This window comes from Numida meleagris, chromosome 13 (assembly GCF_002078875.1).
Source record: "Numida meleagris isolate 19003 breed g44 Domestic line chromosome 13, NumMel1.0, whole genome shotgun sequence".
NCBI classification, from domain to species: domain Eukaryota; kingdom Metazoa; phylum Chordata; class Aves; order Galliformes; family Numididae; genus Numida; species Numida meleagris.
The window spans coordinates 7807942-7820612 of NC_034421.1; the positions used below are offsets into that span (position 1 = coordinate 7807942).

Below are 12671 nucleotides of genomic sequence, written 5' to 3' on the forward strand. Positions count from 1 at the left end.
TTATGCTTGCTTGAAAATTTTATTGACACAACTGTTTGGTCCCAACACACAAAACAGCACTTGAGCCACAAAATAAAGTGTCCAAACAAAGTAGACAGCTAAGAAAAGAATTTCTTCTCCCTCCCACTCCAAGACAAAGATAGTGCATAAACTGAGGGCTTCAGTGACATTTTTTTTTAAACAGACATGAATTTGAAGTAGTACATTTAATTGTTAAATTAAAGAACTTCATGGTTGCAATACTTTTAAATCTGCAAGTCACATCATTCATTTAACCCTTTGGATAAAAAAATATATTGCAATTCAATAGCTATTTTGTTACACTATGAACACAACTTCTCAAAAGTATTATTCTATTACTTTCAAACGGCAATTTCATCAGAATCACATGAACCCAGAAAAGATATGCTGACCTCCACAAATGGTTTAACAATCAGACTCACTTTGACAAATATCTTTTTCTCTGAAGCATCAAAGAACTGGTTCTTCAGTATTTTAGATAACTTGCAGCTGCAACTTATGAAAATATAATTTCTCACTTTTCTCCAACGTATGTTCATCTGAAACAAAAATCTAAGTGCTCAGTATCAACTTCATCAAACATAAGGTGAAAGCAGATATTCTTGCATTTAACTCAAACTTATTAAAAGCATTCCAAGAAAGCTTACTTCTAAATTTCACTTTCTATAGGAGGATGTCTGCAGAGGTTTACTAAGGACTCAGACACTGTGCCACAATGCTCAGAAAAACTTCCAAGTGTTTCTCTGCATTCACAATGGCTATAAATTTACTACAGGTAATGTGAGTCTAAATTTAAAAGATTTTATAACAAAATCCAACTAGTAAAATTCTGTCTATAGCCATTATATTCAGTGGCATTTCCTGTTGCTGGCTGAAAAATTAGAGCCCATGTTCATTCCTTGCATATTACAGTAGAATCCACCTTAAAAAAAACAGTTAGCCAGTGGAATCCCTCTAGTATAGGTTCTTTCAATGCAACAAGCAATTTATTTGCTGCCTGGCAAATACAACCCATTGTAAATGCCACGGTTACCCAGTATGGGTATGAAGTCTCGCACACTGCTAACTGGAGTTGAGGTCATCCACTGACTTAATCTCTCTTCCAAAGCTGGCCCTTTGACAAGCCAACACAAGATACCACAAATTGAAAAAAGCTTCCAACACTAGAAGTAAGTTTTAGAATAAAAACAGACACAGCTAAAAGAGAGCACACTGAAGAATAAGCTTCCCATTTACAAAAGATGCTTAAAAATTGAAAACAAGGTTAAGCAGAACAACCTTAGCATTTCCACGTGTAGTTAGAACTTTCCTTACAGGTGAAAATAGCATCAATACCTTCCAGCACAAAACATTTTAATAGGACCTGCTCCACTATCTGTCATTTATGCATTCAATGCATATTTCAGAAGTCTCAGAATCATCTTAACTTCATTACTAGACACAATAAAATGTGTGTCTGTATCTCAAACTCATGACACCAAGACAGTCTTTTCCTTAACCAAATCCATGCCAGACTGGAACTAAACATAAAAGGGAAGCTTAAAACATCAATGTCCTAGGAAGCTCCTAAATGGAACTGAGAAGTACAGAAAATATTTAAAACAAGTTTTTACAAAAAAGTCCACATAATCTTCTACAGACATCTTTAACCCAGAAGAACTTACAATGCAGCTACTAGTCATCTGAAAGGGCAGAGAACACGCTTCTCCCCTGGAGGACAATCAACTCCCTCACTCTTGTCACTGCAGGTCAGCAAGTTAAACTTCTTAACGGCTTTAGAAAGACAGATCATGCATTAATACTGTCTGAAACAATACCAGTAAGCAACAGCCTATAGAGTGTAATATGCTACATGTATGATTACACCACCAACGAGGCTTAAGGAAAATAAAATCTGTTCCATTTTAGTTCAATTCATATTTTGCTCTTACTGAACACACATTTATGAAAAACTGTAAAATTTAAGAATAATTTAATGAATGCTGGATTTTCTTTGAAATAATAGAAAAAAATCTGCTCTGCTAATAGCTGCGTTCAGTGTAAGAGGAACAAAATCTTCACAGAACACACTTAAATACAAATTGATTCTTCCAGGCCTTTCGTTAAAATACATAAGGGCTAGCAAATAGCTTGACTTTGTGCAGAGTCCATAGGTATTTGTTTCCACACTAAAAGAAAGAGCTAAAGCTTTGTTACAGGTGCAAGTGAAAAGTTTGCTGCCAATTTCACCTTGTTTTTGTGTTGCTTTTTGGCTGGGCTGTCCATTGCTTCCTTGTTTAGTTGGGTTTCAGAGTGACAGGGAGGCACTGAAGTATTCTCTGCAGTGCTAGATGCCGCAGAACCAGAGGTCAGTTTCTCTTGAGCTGCGGTAACAATTCTTTGTTTTTCTTCTTCTGTTAAAATCATCATCTCTAAAATAAGCAAAGCAATTCAACTTATTAATGCTCTGTTCTTGGGAAGAAGGAATACTTAAATACCTTTTACCAAATAAGTTCTTTAAAAGAGCTAGTTGGCTCAACTTGAAACCAGAAAGTATGCAGTCTTCATCTCTGCAACTGATGTGACTTTTGCTTTTTGCTCTACTGTTTGTATTGCATACTATTGAGAAGGTTTAATTTAATTTTCAAATGAATCCTGTCAGTGCTTAAAAAGCCCTGTGCAGTAACTGGGGAAAAAAGGCTGCTGCAGGTTGGCAAAATGCAGTCTTAGCGGTGAGGCACATGGTGCTTACAAAAGTCATCCTAGAGCATCACTATAGGCCACTTATTGTCAATAATCAAAAGCACGTGATAGCAGTCATCAATCCTACAATAGAATGTATTGGAGGTGCTAATGTATTTATGCTCTGCTTTCTAGGTTATATGAACCATCACAGTAAGTAATACAATATAGGTGAGTAAGCTCCTACCAGAGAGAGGTACAGGACGTTCCTCAAACTGAATTAGGTCAGCAGACTCGAGAACCACTGGATCAGGTCTCAGCTGGGGGGATGGTAAGCAGGAAGGAACTGGCTCACACAAGAGGTCAACAGGAGATGTATTTGTGAGGCAAAGAAGCTCTTGCTCAGTTTGATTAGGAGCTACAAAAATAAGGGAACATCTTTCAAAGTATCTGTAAGCTGTGAAGGTGCTGCTACTTCAGAGCCGGTGAATGCAAATTCCTCAACGTGACGATTTAGGAGTTATGCTGTATGCTAACTTCACTCACTTCATTGGGATGAAAAGCATATAACTAAACTAATTACAATAAAACAAAGCCAAACTATATTAAACTTAGTGCCTGCCTGAGTAGGTATACCCCTAGAGCAAAATCTGGTATTTGCCAAGCTTGAGTAACAAACATAGCTGGGGAACAGAGAAGGGCCACTTACCAGACAGCTCTCCTGAAGAGCTACTGATACCTTATCAGCTATTTACATACCAACACTTAAATGTGAAAATTAAGTCAAAGGTTTCAAAATAAAGTAACTTGCTCTTACTAAAAGACACAAGCCTAGACTTAAAACACCTCAACAATCACCTCACGCTCTCCAACCTCGAGGTAGTAAAAGAAAGAGCTAGAGACCACAGCAAGACAAACCACAAGCTCAGTATATCCTAGTTCTTTTATCAGGAGACAGACCAATGCCAACAGGACTGCCATTAGAATTTGCAAATATGTAAATAAAAAAAACCAAGAAGATCACTATATCCTCACCAGAAGGTAGGAGAAAAACAGTCCTATCAGAAGCCATGACTGACCAGCTTCTCATTAGCTTTATCCATACAGACTGATGAAACTTCCACTAGAATTCACACGAAACAATACTGCAGTGGCAATATACATACTGGCAGCTGAGAACAACAGAGGCCCTCATCAGAAGGACACACGCCTAACTATATGCCCTAGGATAAGGTCAACAGCTTTCAAGCCACAGAACATTTCTGCAAATATTTTATCTACTAACTCACACAGCTTTCCCCATGCTGCTTTGCTCACTCTGCTTATTTCCCTAAAGATAAGCAATTTCTTATACAAATCATTTTGCATTACCATTGCTAGGTGTTCCTAGATTTAATTCCATTGATGAAGTTGATCCTGGGGTCTCCATAATATGTCCATTATGGTCATCAAGTTGATTTCCATGATCATCCATATGATCAGCAGGGGGAAAACTAGGTGAGCTAAAACGAGCTACAAAAAGGCAAGTTCATTTGGTTCATTTACTGAAATTATCTCTTATAGAAAGAAAAAAGGAAACTAAGATACTGGCTCAAAATTGGAATGACTTACTTTTCATATCGTTTTTCAGTACCACAATTCTCTTATGGCCATGTCCTTTAATCCAGACCACCTACAGAGGAAAAACAAACAGGATTAGCAGCACATCCTAGCCTCAAAGCCTAGAACAGTTTACTCACTGCCTTCATCCATCCTTGCACTAAATTTTCTAACAGTAAATTAAGTCATGTTGCTCATTTGTACGACACTGCACAAATCAGAGCTTTGTAAAAATAATTCATGCCAAAGATGAAAGGCAAGCCACAGAGCTACAAGGCATTTCCATTTTGTTACTCCCCCTACAGATTAGTTTATTCAAAAGAAAGCCATGAACTGCGTCACAAAATTATCCTAGAGCACTTAAATGCAAGAGGACAACAAGATATCATAGCAAAATTATATTGTGATTCTTATGACAACTTGCCATTGCTTTTCACTCCTGAGAGCAATAACCCACTTCAAGCAAAACTGAACCTCAGTACTGTACAGTTCATTAAAACAAAAAGGAATTCTGATTTGATAAAGATGCCAAGAATGTTTATGGTCTTACCAGGAATGACTCTAAAGCAGAATTTGACCAAAATAATTTTAAAAAGCTCTTTTTTATATAAGAAAGATCTGAGAAGCTACTAAAAATACTACTGGTAGGAACCCCCTTGGAGAATATTATTATACCAGTAATTCTCACCAAATACCAGAATCATCAGGTGTTTTAACTGTTGTTAGTTCATGCAGAAACCTCAATGTAATTATACAAAACAATTCCTCGCACCTGTGGAATTGCTCCCAAGAGCTCTTCTAAGTTATTGCATCCATATGCTTTGGGCTGCAGCACTTCTCCTGTGTATTTGCTATATGCAACTGGGAACTCGTGAAGAAAAATCTGCTGATAATGGTAAGTGTGAAGTAGGGACCTCACATTCTTTGCAAACATGTATAGATTTGTAAGTTTCACATACTCTTCTTCTGCACCACTCGTAAAAACCTATCAGGAGAAAAAAAAAATGAGCGCAAGTTTAAAAAAGGTGTTATAACTAGAGGGTATGTAAAGTGCTAAACAGCAGAAGAAAAAAGAGCTTTCATACCTCAACCAAATAAGGAAGACTCTTTAGGAGCTCAGTTAAGGTCATAAATCCATATTCACATGGATTAAGAGAAGTACTATGGATTGTTTCATAGTGCTGTTTAAGTTGTTCAACAGAAAGAAAGGATGCTCCATCCCAAGACATCAACAAGACGAGTAACTGCGCAGTGAGAGTCCGCAAAGATTTTCTATTTATCAGCTGAATTTGCTTGCCAGACTCTGTGTCAACTATCTACAAAAATAAATTTGCAATTGAGTTAGGGACAGGAAAGATCTCTAAATTAGTAACATCACATGATACATACCAGTATTTGGTACTACTCCAGCCAAATACATGATAAACCTTTCAAACACATACAAAATTAATTGAATACAAAGTTTTAATACTAGTTTTTGTCCACACAATTTCATTTTTTGTTATGCGCCAGCTCAACGTGACTAAGCTCCAGCCTGAACACCAGCTGCTGAAATAACAACATGGAAGCAATCAGGAAAATGCATCTATATCTACGTAGTTGTAACCTTCCTTTTCTACTGACATACAAGATTGTGCATTTTCAGAGTCAAATCGTCAACCCAGTATTAAAAAAATCAAGAACAAAACATCAAGAGGCTGAGACCTGCTATCACTGTAGGAAATAACTACTTTTATACAGTCAAAGTTAGGTGGGAAAAATGCAATTTCTATTGTTTAAAGTACTCAAATAACAACAAGTAAAAGATTAAGTGCGGATGAATTTTCCCCAAGAAAGCTGGCAAGCTAAAATGAACAAAGGATTTTTGAAGATACATTTTAAGTCCCTTTAGAATTCTCTCTCAATTTGATGAAATAGTTTGTGAAGTACATCATTAAGCACACGGGGATCAGTATTTTGAGATGGAAATACTTTACACATTTTATACTTCTTTTAAACTACGAAGACAGAGCATTACCTTCACAACATGACAAAGTTTTTGCATTAAAGCTGGAACTGAGCTAACATCATAATCATGAAGACGCAGCGTATATCCAAAAGTTTTACTGTACTCTGACAGTAAATCAGTCATCATTAGGCAGTTGTCTTTTTGAGACCGCAGCAGTTTAACTAACTGGGCAGCTACCGCTTTCACTTGTTCCACTTCTGTGAGTGTCAGAATTTTCTCCTCCCCACATTCCAATACCTACAAACCAAAATTGTATTTTGTTAAAAGTGAGTTACCTCGTTTGACTGAAAAAAATGTCATCTGTAACTGAAATTCACTGATTGCAGACAGTCATTAGCTATGTAGTAGAGCTCAACTACCTTGTAAGATATCCACCAGTAAGCAAAAGCAGAAGCTATAGACTGAAGTAACAAAGCAGGCAATAGCTAACTTTAAGCAAGATTAACACAATTTGAATGAAATTTAGCCTGGATGCACTGAGTTTTGCAAATGTAATGCAGTTTACATAATTTGAATGTCTTAACAAATTAACCTCAACACGCTAAAAACTTGGGGCAGTTCTTACTAACACAGCTATATCGAAGTTTTAAAAACAGCTGGCTAACATTAGAAGTGCATAGTTTAACTCAGACTCAAGTAAACTCCTGCTGAAACAAACAGTTGTGGAGATCTTGTCAGCTAAATGTTTAATATAGCTCAGGATTTTAGAACTTACTTGTAAGACCTCTGGTATGGCTTCAAAGAGTTCAAGTAGTTTTGTAAAACCATAGTAAGCAAGTTTGCACTGACGACCAAAATGGTGGTGGTAGGAAGGAATGAATTTACTAAAGGGCATTCGAAAATGGGGCTGATGGCGCAGTAAGTCTACTACCTCTTTAGAAAATTGTTTGGTTCTTTCGATTTCCTCCTGCGTACGTTCTAAAATTAGAAAGAAATAGAGCTATAGCTATGCACCAACCTACTTCAAAATGCAGTAGAATATAAAAACAAAATGTGGTGGATTTCAGATTTCTCACATCATACCAGGTCATGTTTTCTTATAACGTTAAAGATCTGTCCTGAAATTACACATGTGAAGTCCAAAACAAGCAGGTGACGAGTGCTTTAGTTTCTTTAAGAGCTAACTACTTCAGAGCTGGTTATTTCTGCATAATAAACATACTCTTTAATCATACTACAGAAAACTTCACTACAGGCAGTACTAGTAGCATTATTTTGCTTTTATTACCCATTTTCCTATCTATTTCTTTATAAGTATTCATAGAACAACATTCTCCATTTTTATAACTTCATAGCTACCTTGTTGTTATAAGGATAGTTATAAAAGAAGAAACATCAACAAAAGAAAATCAATATCACTTCTATGATTTACTTAGTCCACTTCTAAAATATTCAAAGAACAATTTCTTTGACAACAGTAGAAAAAGTACACTGACATACCTCTTTTGGGAATACAAATTACCATTTCATTATCTTGCTGTGACAAACAGATAGTTGTATCTGGGATTTCTGATATTATATCGGCCAGTTCACATACTCCATACTCAGTAACATCCCAATCCTTAGAGAAACACCTGGAAGTTCACAAAATCGTACAATATAGATTTTAATACGATCTCTGTAGGCAAAGAAATGTGAAAGTTTTGAGCTAATATACAGTAGAATGCTATTAGATAAGCCTCAGATCTTAACAAAATAAGCATAATTTTCATGTTACCAATAACACTAGCATATGAAAAAAAGGAAAATGCATTGTTATGAAGTTATCCATTCCAACAAAAGGAATAAAAAGTTACACTGATGGCTCACACGCCACTGGAAGAGAGGAGACTCCTTAAGCAAACTGGACTCCTTAAACTGGTAGAGAAAAATGACACAGAATAGACAACTTGTCAAGTATTACTTGGCTAAGTGATTTAAGAATACATAATCACACTATATATGGTCACATTCTCAGTCTGTATTTGCTTAATTAAAATGTACATTCTTAAACAAGGTAAGATCAAGAGAAGGTAGAGACTACTAGTTTTCAAAAACACCATACTGAGGTTCACAATACTATGCAGTATACTAAGAGGTATTTTACTTGTCCTACTTCTTTCCCCCCAGACTGACAAGAATTTACTGGAGACAAACATTTCAAGGAATCACCAGAGCTGATCATAAGGGAGACACACATTTAGCAGATTAAGAAGCAACCAGTAACATATTTTTGCCATTAGAAGAAATATAACCAGAAGTGGGCATTTCCGAAAAGGAAGCATTGCTACACAGCACAGAAGCATATTTGCAGAAGTAGACCACACACAGTACTAAGATGTTACTGTTTCCTCAAAGCATGTGATGCGCTACTTTCTATCTTCAGAGGAAGGAAAATTTAAACACAACACACTAAAAAAATAACATCCTGGTTGGGTTTCTTTGTTCTGTGTTGTTGTTGCTTTTAAAAACCGTACTAGAACAGAACTTAACTCCTGGTAGTAGTAAGACAGCTATTACTCATGCTCATTGCTAGATCTGATTAAAAATTAATAGTACATTGTCAGTCTATTTATTTCAGATTTCCCTCTAAGACTAATGCTACATCTTTTCATAACTGTTCATATTACAAAAATATGACAACCTGCTTACTTAAATTCAACCTCACAGCTTCAAATAGAGCTAACGAAATGAAGTAACCTATTTCTAGCTTTGAGCAAGTTAAATAAACCTACAGCTAAAGTAAAGCAGTAAAACCTGGCACAGGTTTTAATTTTGATTAGAAGTTTGAAATTCCACATCACAGTGAAAATGGAATGTACTAAGATTAAAAGCACCGATCCCCAGTTGTAGAGACGTGCCTTGTTCTTCCTGTTTAATCAAAAGATAACTTACCAGTGATAAGCTTGTAAGAATTCCCTTACAATAACTTGCTTACTGGCCTGGGATTTCAGAAGCTTCAGTAAGTCTTGAGTGAAGCGTTTCACTTGAGCTCTGTGTGTTAGAGTTAACAAGCGCTTGGAACCCATACCAAGAATCTGAAAGAAAGTTTAATCTGATCACTTATCCTGTGAAAATTTAGGTAGAACGCTAAAGATAGTTAGAAGCCAATTCTAATATAGGTAAGCTAGAAAAACAGGATAAAAAGGATAAAGAGACTGTTTGCAAAGGCAACCCTGTGAAGCCATATACTTCGTATGTGGAAGTATATGCCATCAAGAATTACTTACTCCATGAGTGCTACTGCAGTTGTTGCACATGCTTGCATGGGTTATTTTAAAGCCCTGGTTTGAACACTAACTGATGTTCAAAACAAAATACAGTCACATTAGCTTTTTTTTTTTTTAAATGTAAGGCCACATACTGTGTTACTTCACACAGAAGTCTCTAAAGCCACAAGTTACACAGACCAACTGGCACTCAAATGCTTGCTATGTTCCTATGATAAACAGCACAATTACAACTTCCTTACCCAAGCACCAGAGACAGACTAAAGAAGCTTCAAACTTTCTATCAGAGACTTAGAATACACTGTTAGTTTCCACAGTTGTTTTGGGGAAAGGCTGGGATAAAGACAAAATAGAACACTTAAAAAAAAAGGAAGCAGTTATACTCCAAGGTTCAATTACCATCTTTCTCAAGGTTGACAAGATAATTCCATAGAATTTATTATGTAATAACTGCAACATACTCATTTCAGAAAGTTCAACATAAAAGTACAGTTCTCTGAAACAAAAGGAGCAGTGCCATGTAACTCACTTGCAGGACATGAGGCACTGCTTCCAGCAACTCCATTAACTTGGAATATCCGTAGTCAGACACACGGCATTGCTTTGCGAAGTGATGATGGTATGTTGGGATGAATTTACTGACAGGTATGATGCAGGATGGCTGGCTTTTAAGTAGATCTATCACTTCTCTACTGAACTGAATAAGTTGCGGATTACCTACAGGGCTCTTAGAACGTAGAAGCCAAGGATCTACAAAAAAAAAAGTTTATTACTGAGCTTTCCATTAATAGTCTTCCAGTAACCCTTGCAGATTTCAGACAAAGACCAAAGAACAGGAGGAAAATAAAGGGAAATTAAGCTAAAACTAAGTTTAAAAGAATAGCATAAAATGACTTGCAGAACTGTCGAAGTATTTTAGTAAAGAGGTATTAGTTCATAAAAAAAGATCATAAATAGAACTATTTACCTGTGGTAGGAGGTGGTGGTTTGTTATGTATCCATTTAATAACTTTAATGCCATTTTGAGCAGTTGCAATATTCACTCCAGGAACACAGGTAATTAAATGTTCTAAAGGAACACCACCCTGGCCTTCTGGCACCATTTCAAGATCATTGAACTCTGACATATAACAATCAGGAAAGCTTTGGAAGGAAGAAAAAGCCTCCATTATACACTAAAATAGTACTGTGAAAACTGTCCTAAAGTGTTATTATTCATAAGAATAAGACTTTAATAGCTTACTAATAGATCACAGAATTCTTGATAAAATGAGCATTAAAGAAAAATGCATCTTGAATTTTTACTTATTTTAGCACTCAGATATTAAATTAATAATTTCATGAGGTATTTATTTCCTATAAAGACAAACATTGAGGACCAGAGATTTTATCATAACAGCTAGATTCAGAGCACAACAGCCATCAATAAGGTTTTAGATACTATGATTTCAGCCCTTACACTGAAAGCCTAAATTAAACTATCTTACCTTAGTAAAGGCACAGTACCCTCATGGGTCTGTAGAAGACTGTGAACTTGGGGAGCAAATGTCTTCAGAGACAAGATTGCAAAAGGAATTCTGTAAGAATCTGGATCAAACTCATGCTCACTGTAATAAGAAGTTGAATTTAATAGGTTAATTCAGTGCTTAGGCTGAGCACATTACACCTGTGCACAATCATAGCAAACATTATGGTATATGCATGATACACAGATATTGTATGACAGTGCTACAATATAGTCACAAGCACCTTCAATCTTTTCTCCATTAGAGATCAGCTACAGCAAGTTTTCAGAAGACAAACATTTAGGCCACATTTTTATCACCATTTGACTAAAACGTGTAGCAGCACAGCAACAGCTACCAGCCAGTAGCAAGTGAACACCTAGCAACTGCAACAGCAGCACACCCTGGCTGCTGTTGAATAAAATGAAAGATTTATTATACAGCTTCAGGAAGTCTTCAACCCAGTATGAATAACGATTTACAAAGACAGCCAGAGGACAAAGGTAGATCAGTTCCTGCCATAAATATATAGTAACCTTCAAGCTAGTAAGAGTATGTACAACCTTCCCTACATAACAATAGAAAGTCAGCATACCTTTCAGCTTCTGCCTAGGCAGCATTCATGCTTGACAGCTGCGCTAAGGGTATAGCAAAGTTACTGAGAAGGCAGACCCATGAGAACTGCCTTGAAAATTCAATTATCTATTTTCTGCCCAACTTAATTTCTGTAATACAACTACATAAAGACATAAGCATGTTATATGAAAGCCTTCTCAACTTTAACACAGACTTTAATACAGATGCTAATATTAAATGCTGTTCATGTACTTCATAGTATTATGTAATATTTTATACACAGCTTACATAACGTCTTTATTCAGGCAATGCTGCTTACAAACAGGCTCGTGATATTCCAGCTCTTCAAATATTATAGGACTACAATTTGCTGATGAACCATCATGTGACTGTGAAGATCCCAGGGGACTTTGCCGGGCTTGGCTGCTGGGTAAGAGACACACCAGCCGCCCACCTCCTTGGTCACGGACTGCCACAGTATCGGTTAGTTTGTACAGATCTGATACAATTAACTTATGCCCGAATCTAAAAGAAAGAAGTTAATACATTTTAAGTTTGCATTTTATGCTTATAAAACAGGAATCCTGTAGAAACAATTCTATGGGAATTGATAAGTACAAAATAAATTTTTCTACTTGGGGATGAATGAAATAAAGCACTAGAACTATAAGGAAGGCCAGTATCACAGTCACTGGCTCTTGACTGCAACACCTATCAGCAAAACAACACCTACTGGGTTAGTTTCTGTTGTTTACCGTAGGCATTCACGAAATTTAATTCTTCTGAGATATACCAATTAAAACAATTGAGAACTTACTTTTTCTCATAGATTTCTGTGAACTTGAACACAGGCAGACAACAAGCAGGTGCATCCTGAAGAATGGAGACAGCTTCTGAGCTGCAAGAGAAGTTTTGCAGTGTTATCACAAAACTAATCTGTTAGTATTAGAAATAGGTATGTAGCCTTCGGCCCAGTTTGGTAGATATTTACAGGTATATTTATGAACTATAAATATAGTAACAGGATAAATTGTATTCCCTTTCATCCCAGCACTATGAAAAATGACACTTCACATCAGTGGAGTACAAATA

At 36.3% G+C, this 12671-nt stretch overlaps 1 protein-coding gene across 6 annotated transcripts in view; it reads right to left on the minus strand.

Moving 5' to 3' along the window:
- Positions 1–12671, minus strand: part of MARF1 (meiosis regulator and mRNA stability factor 1) — a 24759-nt gene continuing 12088 nt past the window's right edge. For 5 of the 6 annotated variants that reach the window (XM_021412182.1, XM_021412183.1, XM_021412181.1 and 2 more), the window contains exons 13-27: positions 12397–12477; positions 11868–12104; positions 10986–11105; positions 10466–10641; positions 10028–10248; positions 9164–9306; positions 7730–7863; positions 7005–7207; positions 6299–6526; positions 5367–5597; positions 5054–5266; positions 4294–4354; positions 4054–4194; positions 2930–3100; positions 1–2432 (exon numbers count right to left, since the gene is read on the minus strand). In XM_021412182.1, the coding sequence (XP_021267857.1) occupies positions 2203–2432; positions 2930–3100; positions 4054–4194; positions 4294–4354; positions 5054–5266; positions 5367–5597; positions 6299–6526; positions 7005–7207; positions 7730–7863; positions 9164–9306; positions 10028–10248; positions 10466–10641; positions 10986–11105; positions 11868–12104; positions 12397–12477 (2590 nt within the window). In that variant the 3' untranslated portion in view covers positions 1–2202. The remainder of the gene's footprint in view (positions 2433–2929; positions 3101–4053; positions 4195–4293; positions 4355–5053; positions 5267–5366; positions 5598–6298; positions 6527–7004; positions 7208–7729; positions 7864–9163; positions 9307–10027; positions 10249–10465; positions 10642–10985; positions 11106–11867; positions 12105–12396; positions 12478–12671) is intronic. The other variant, XM_021412185.1, reaches the window with a different exon arrangement.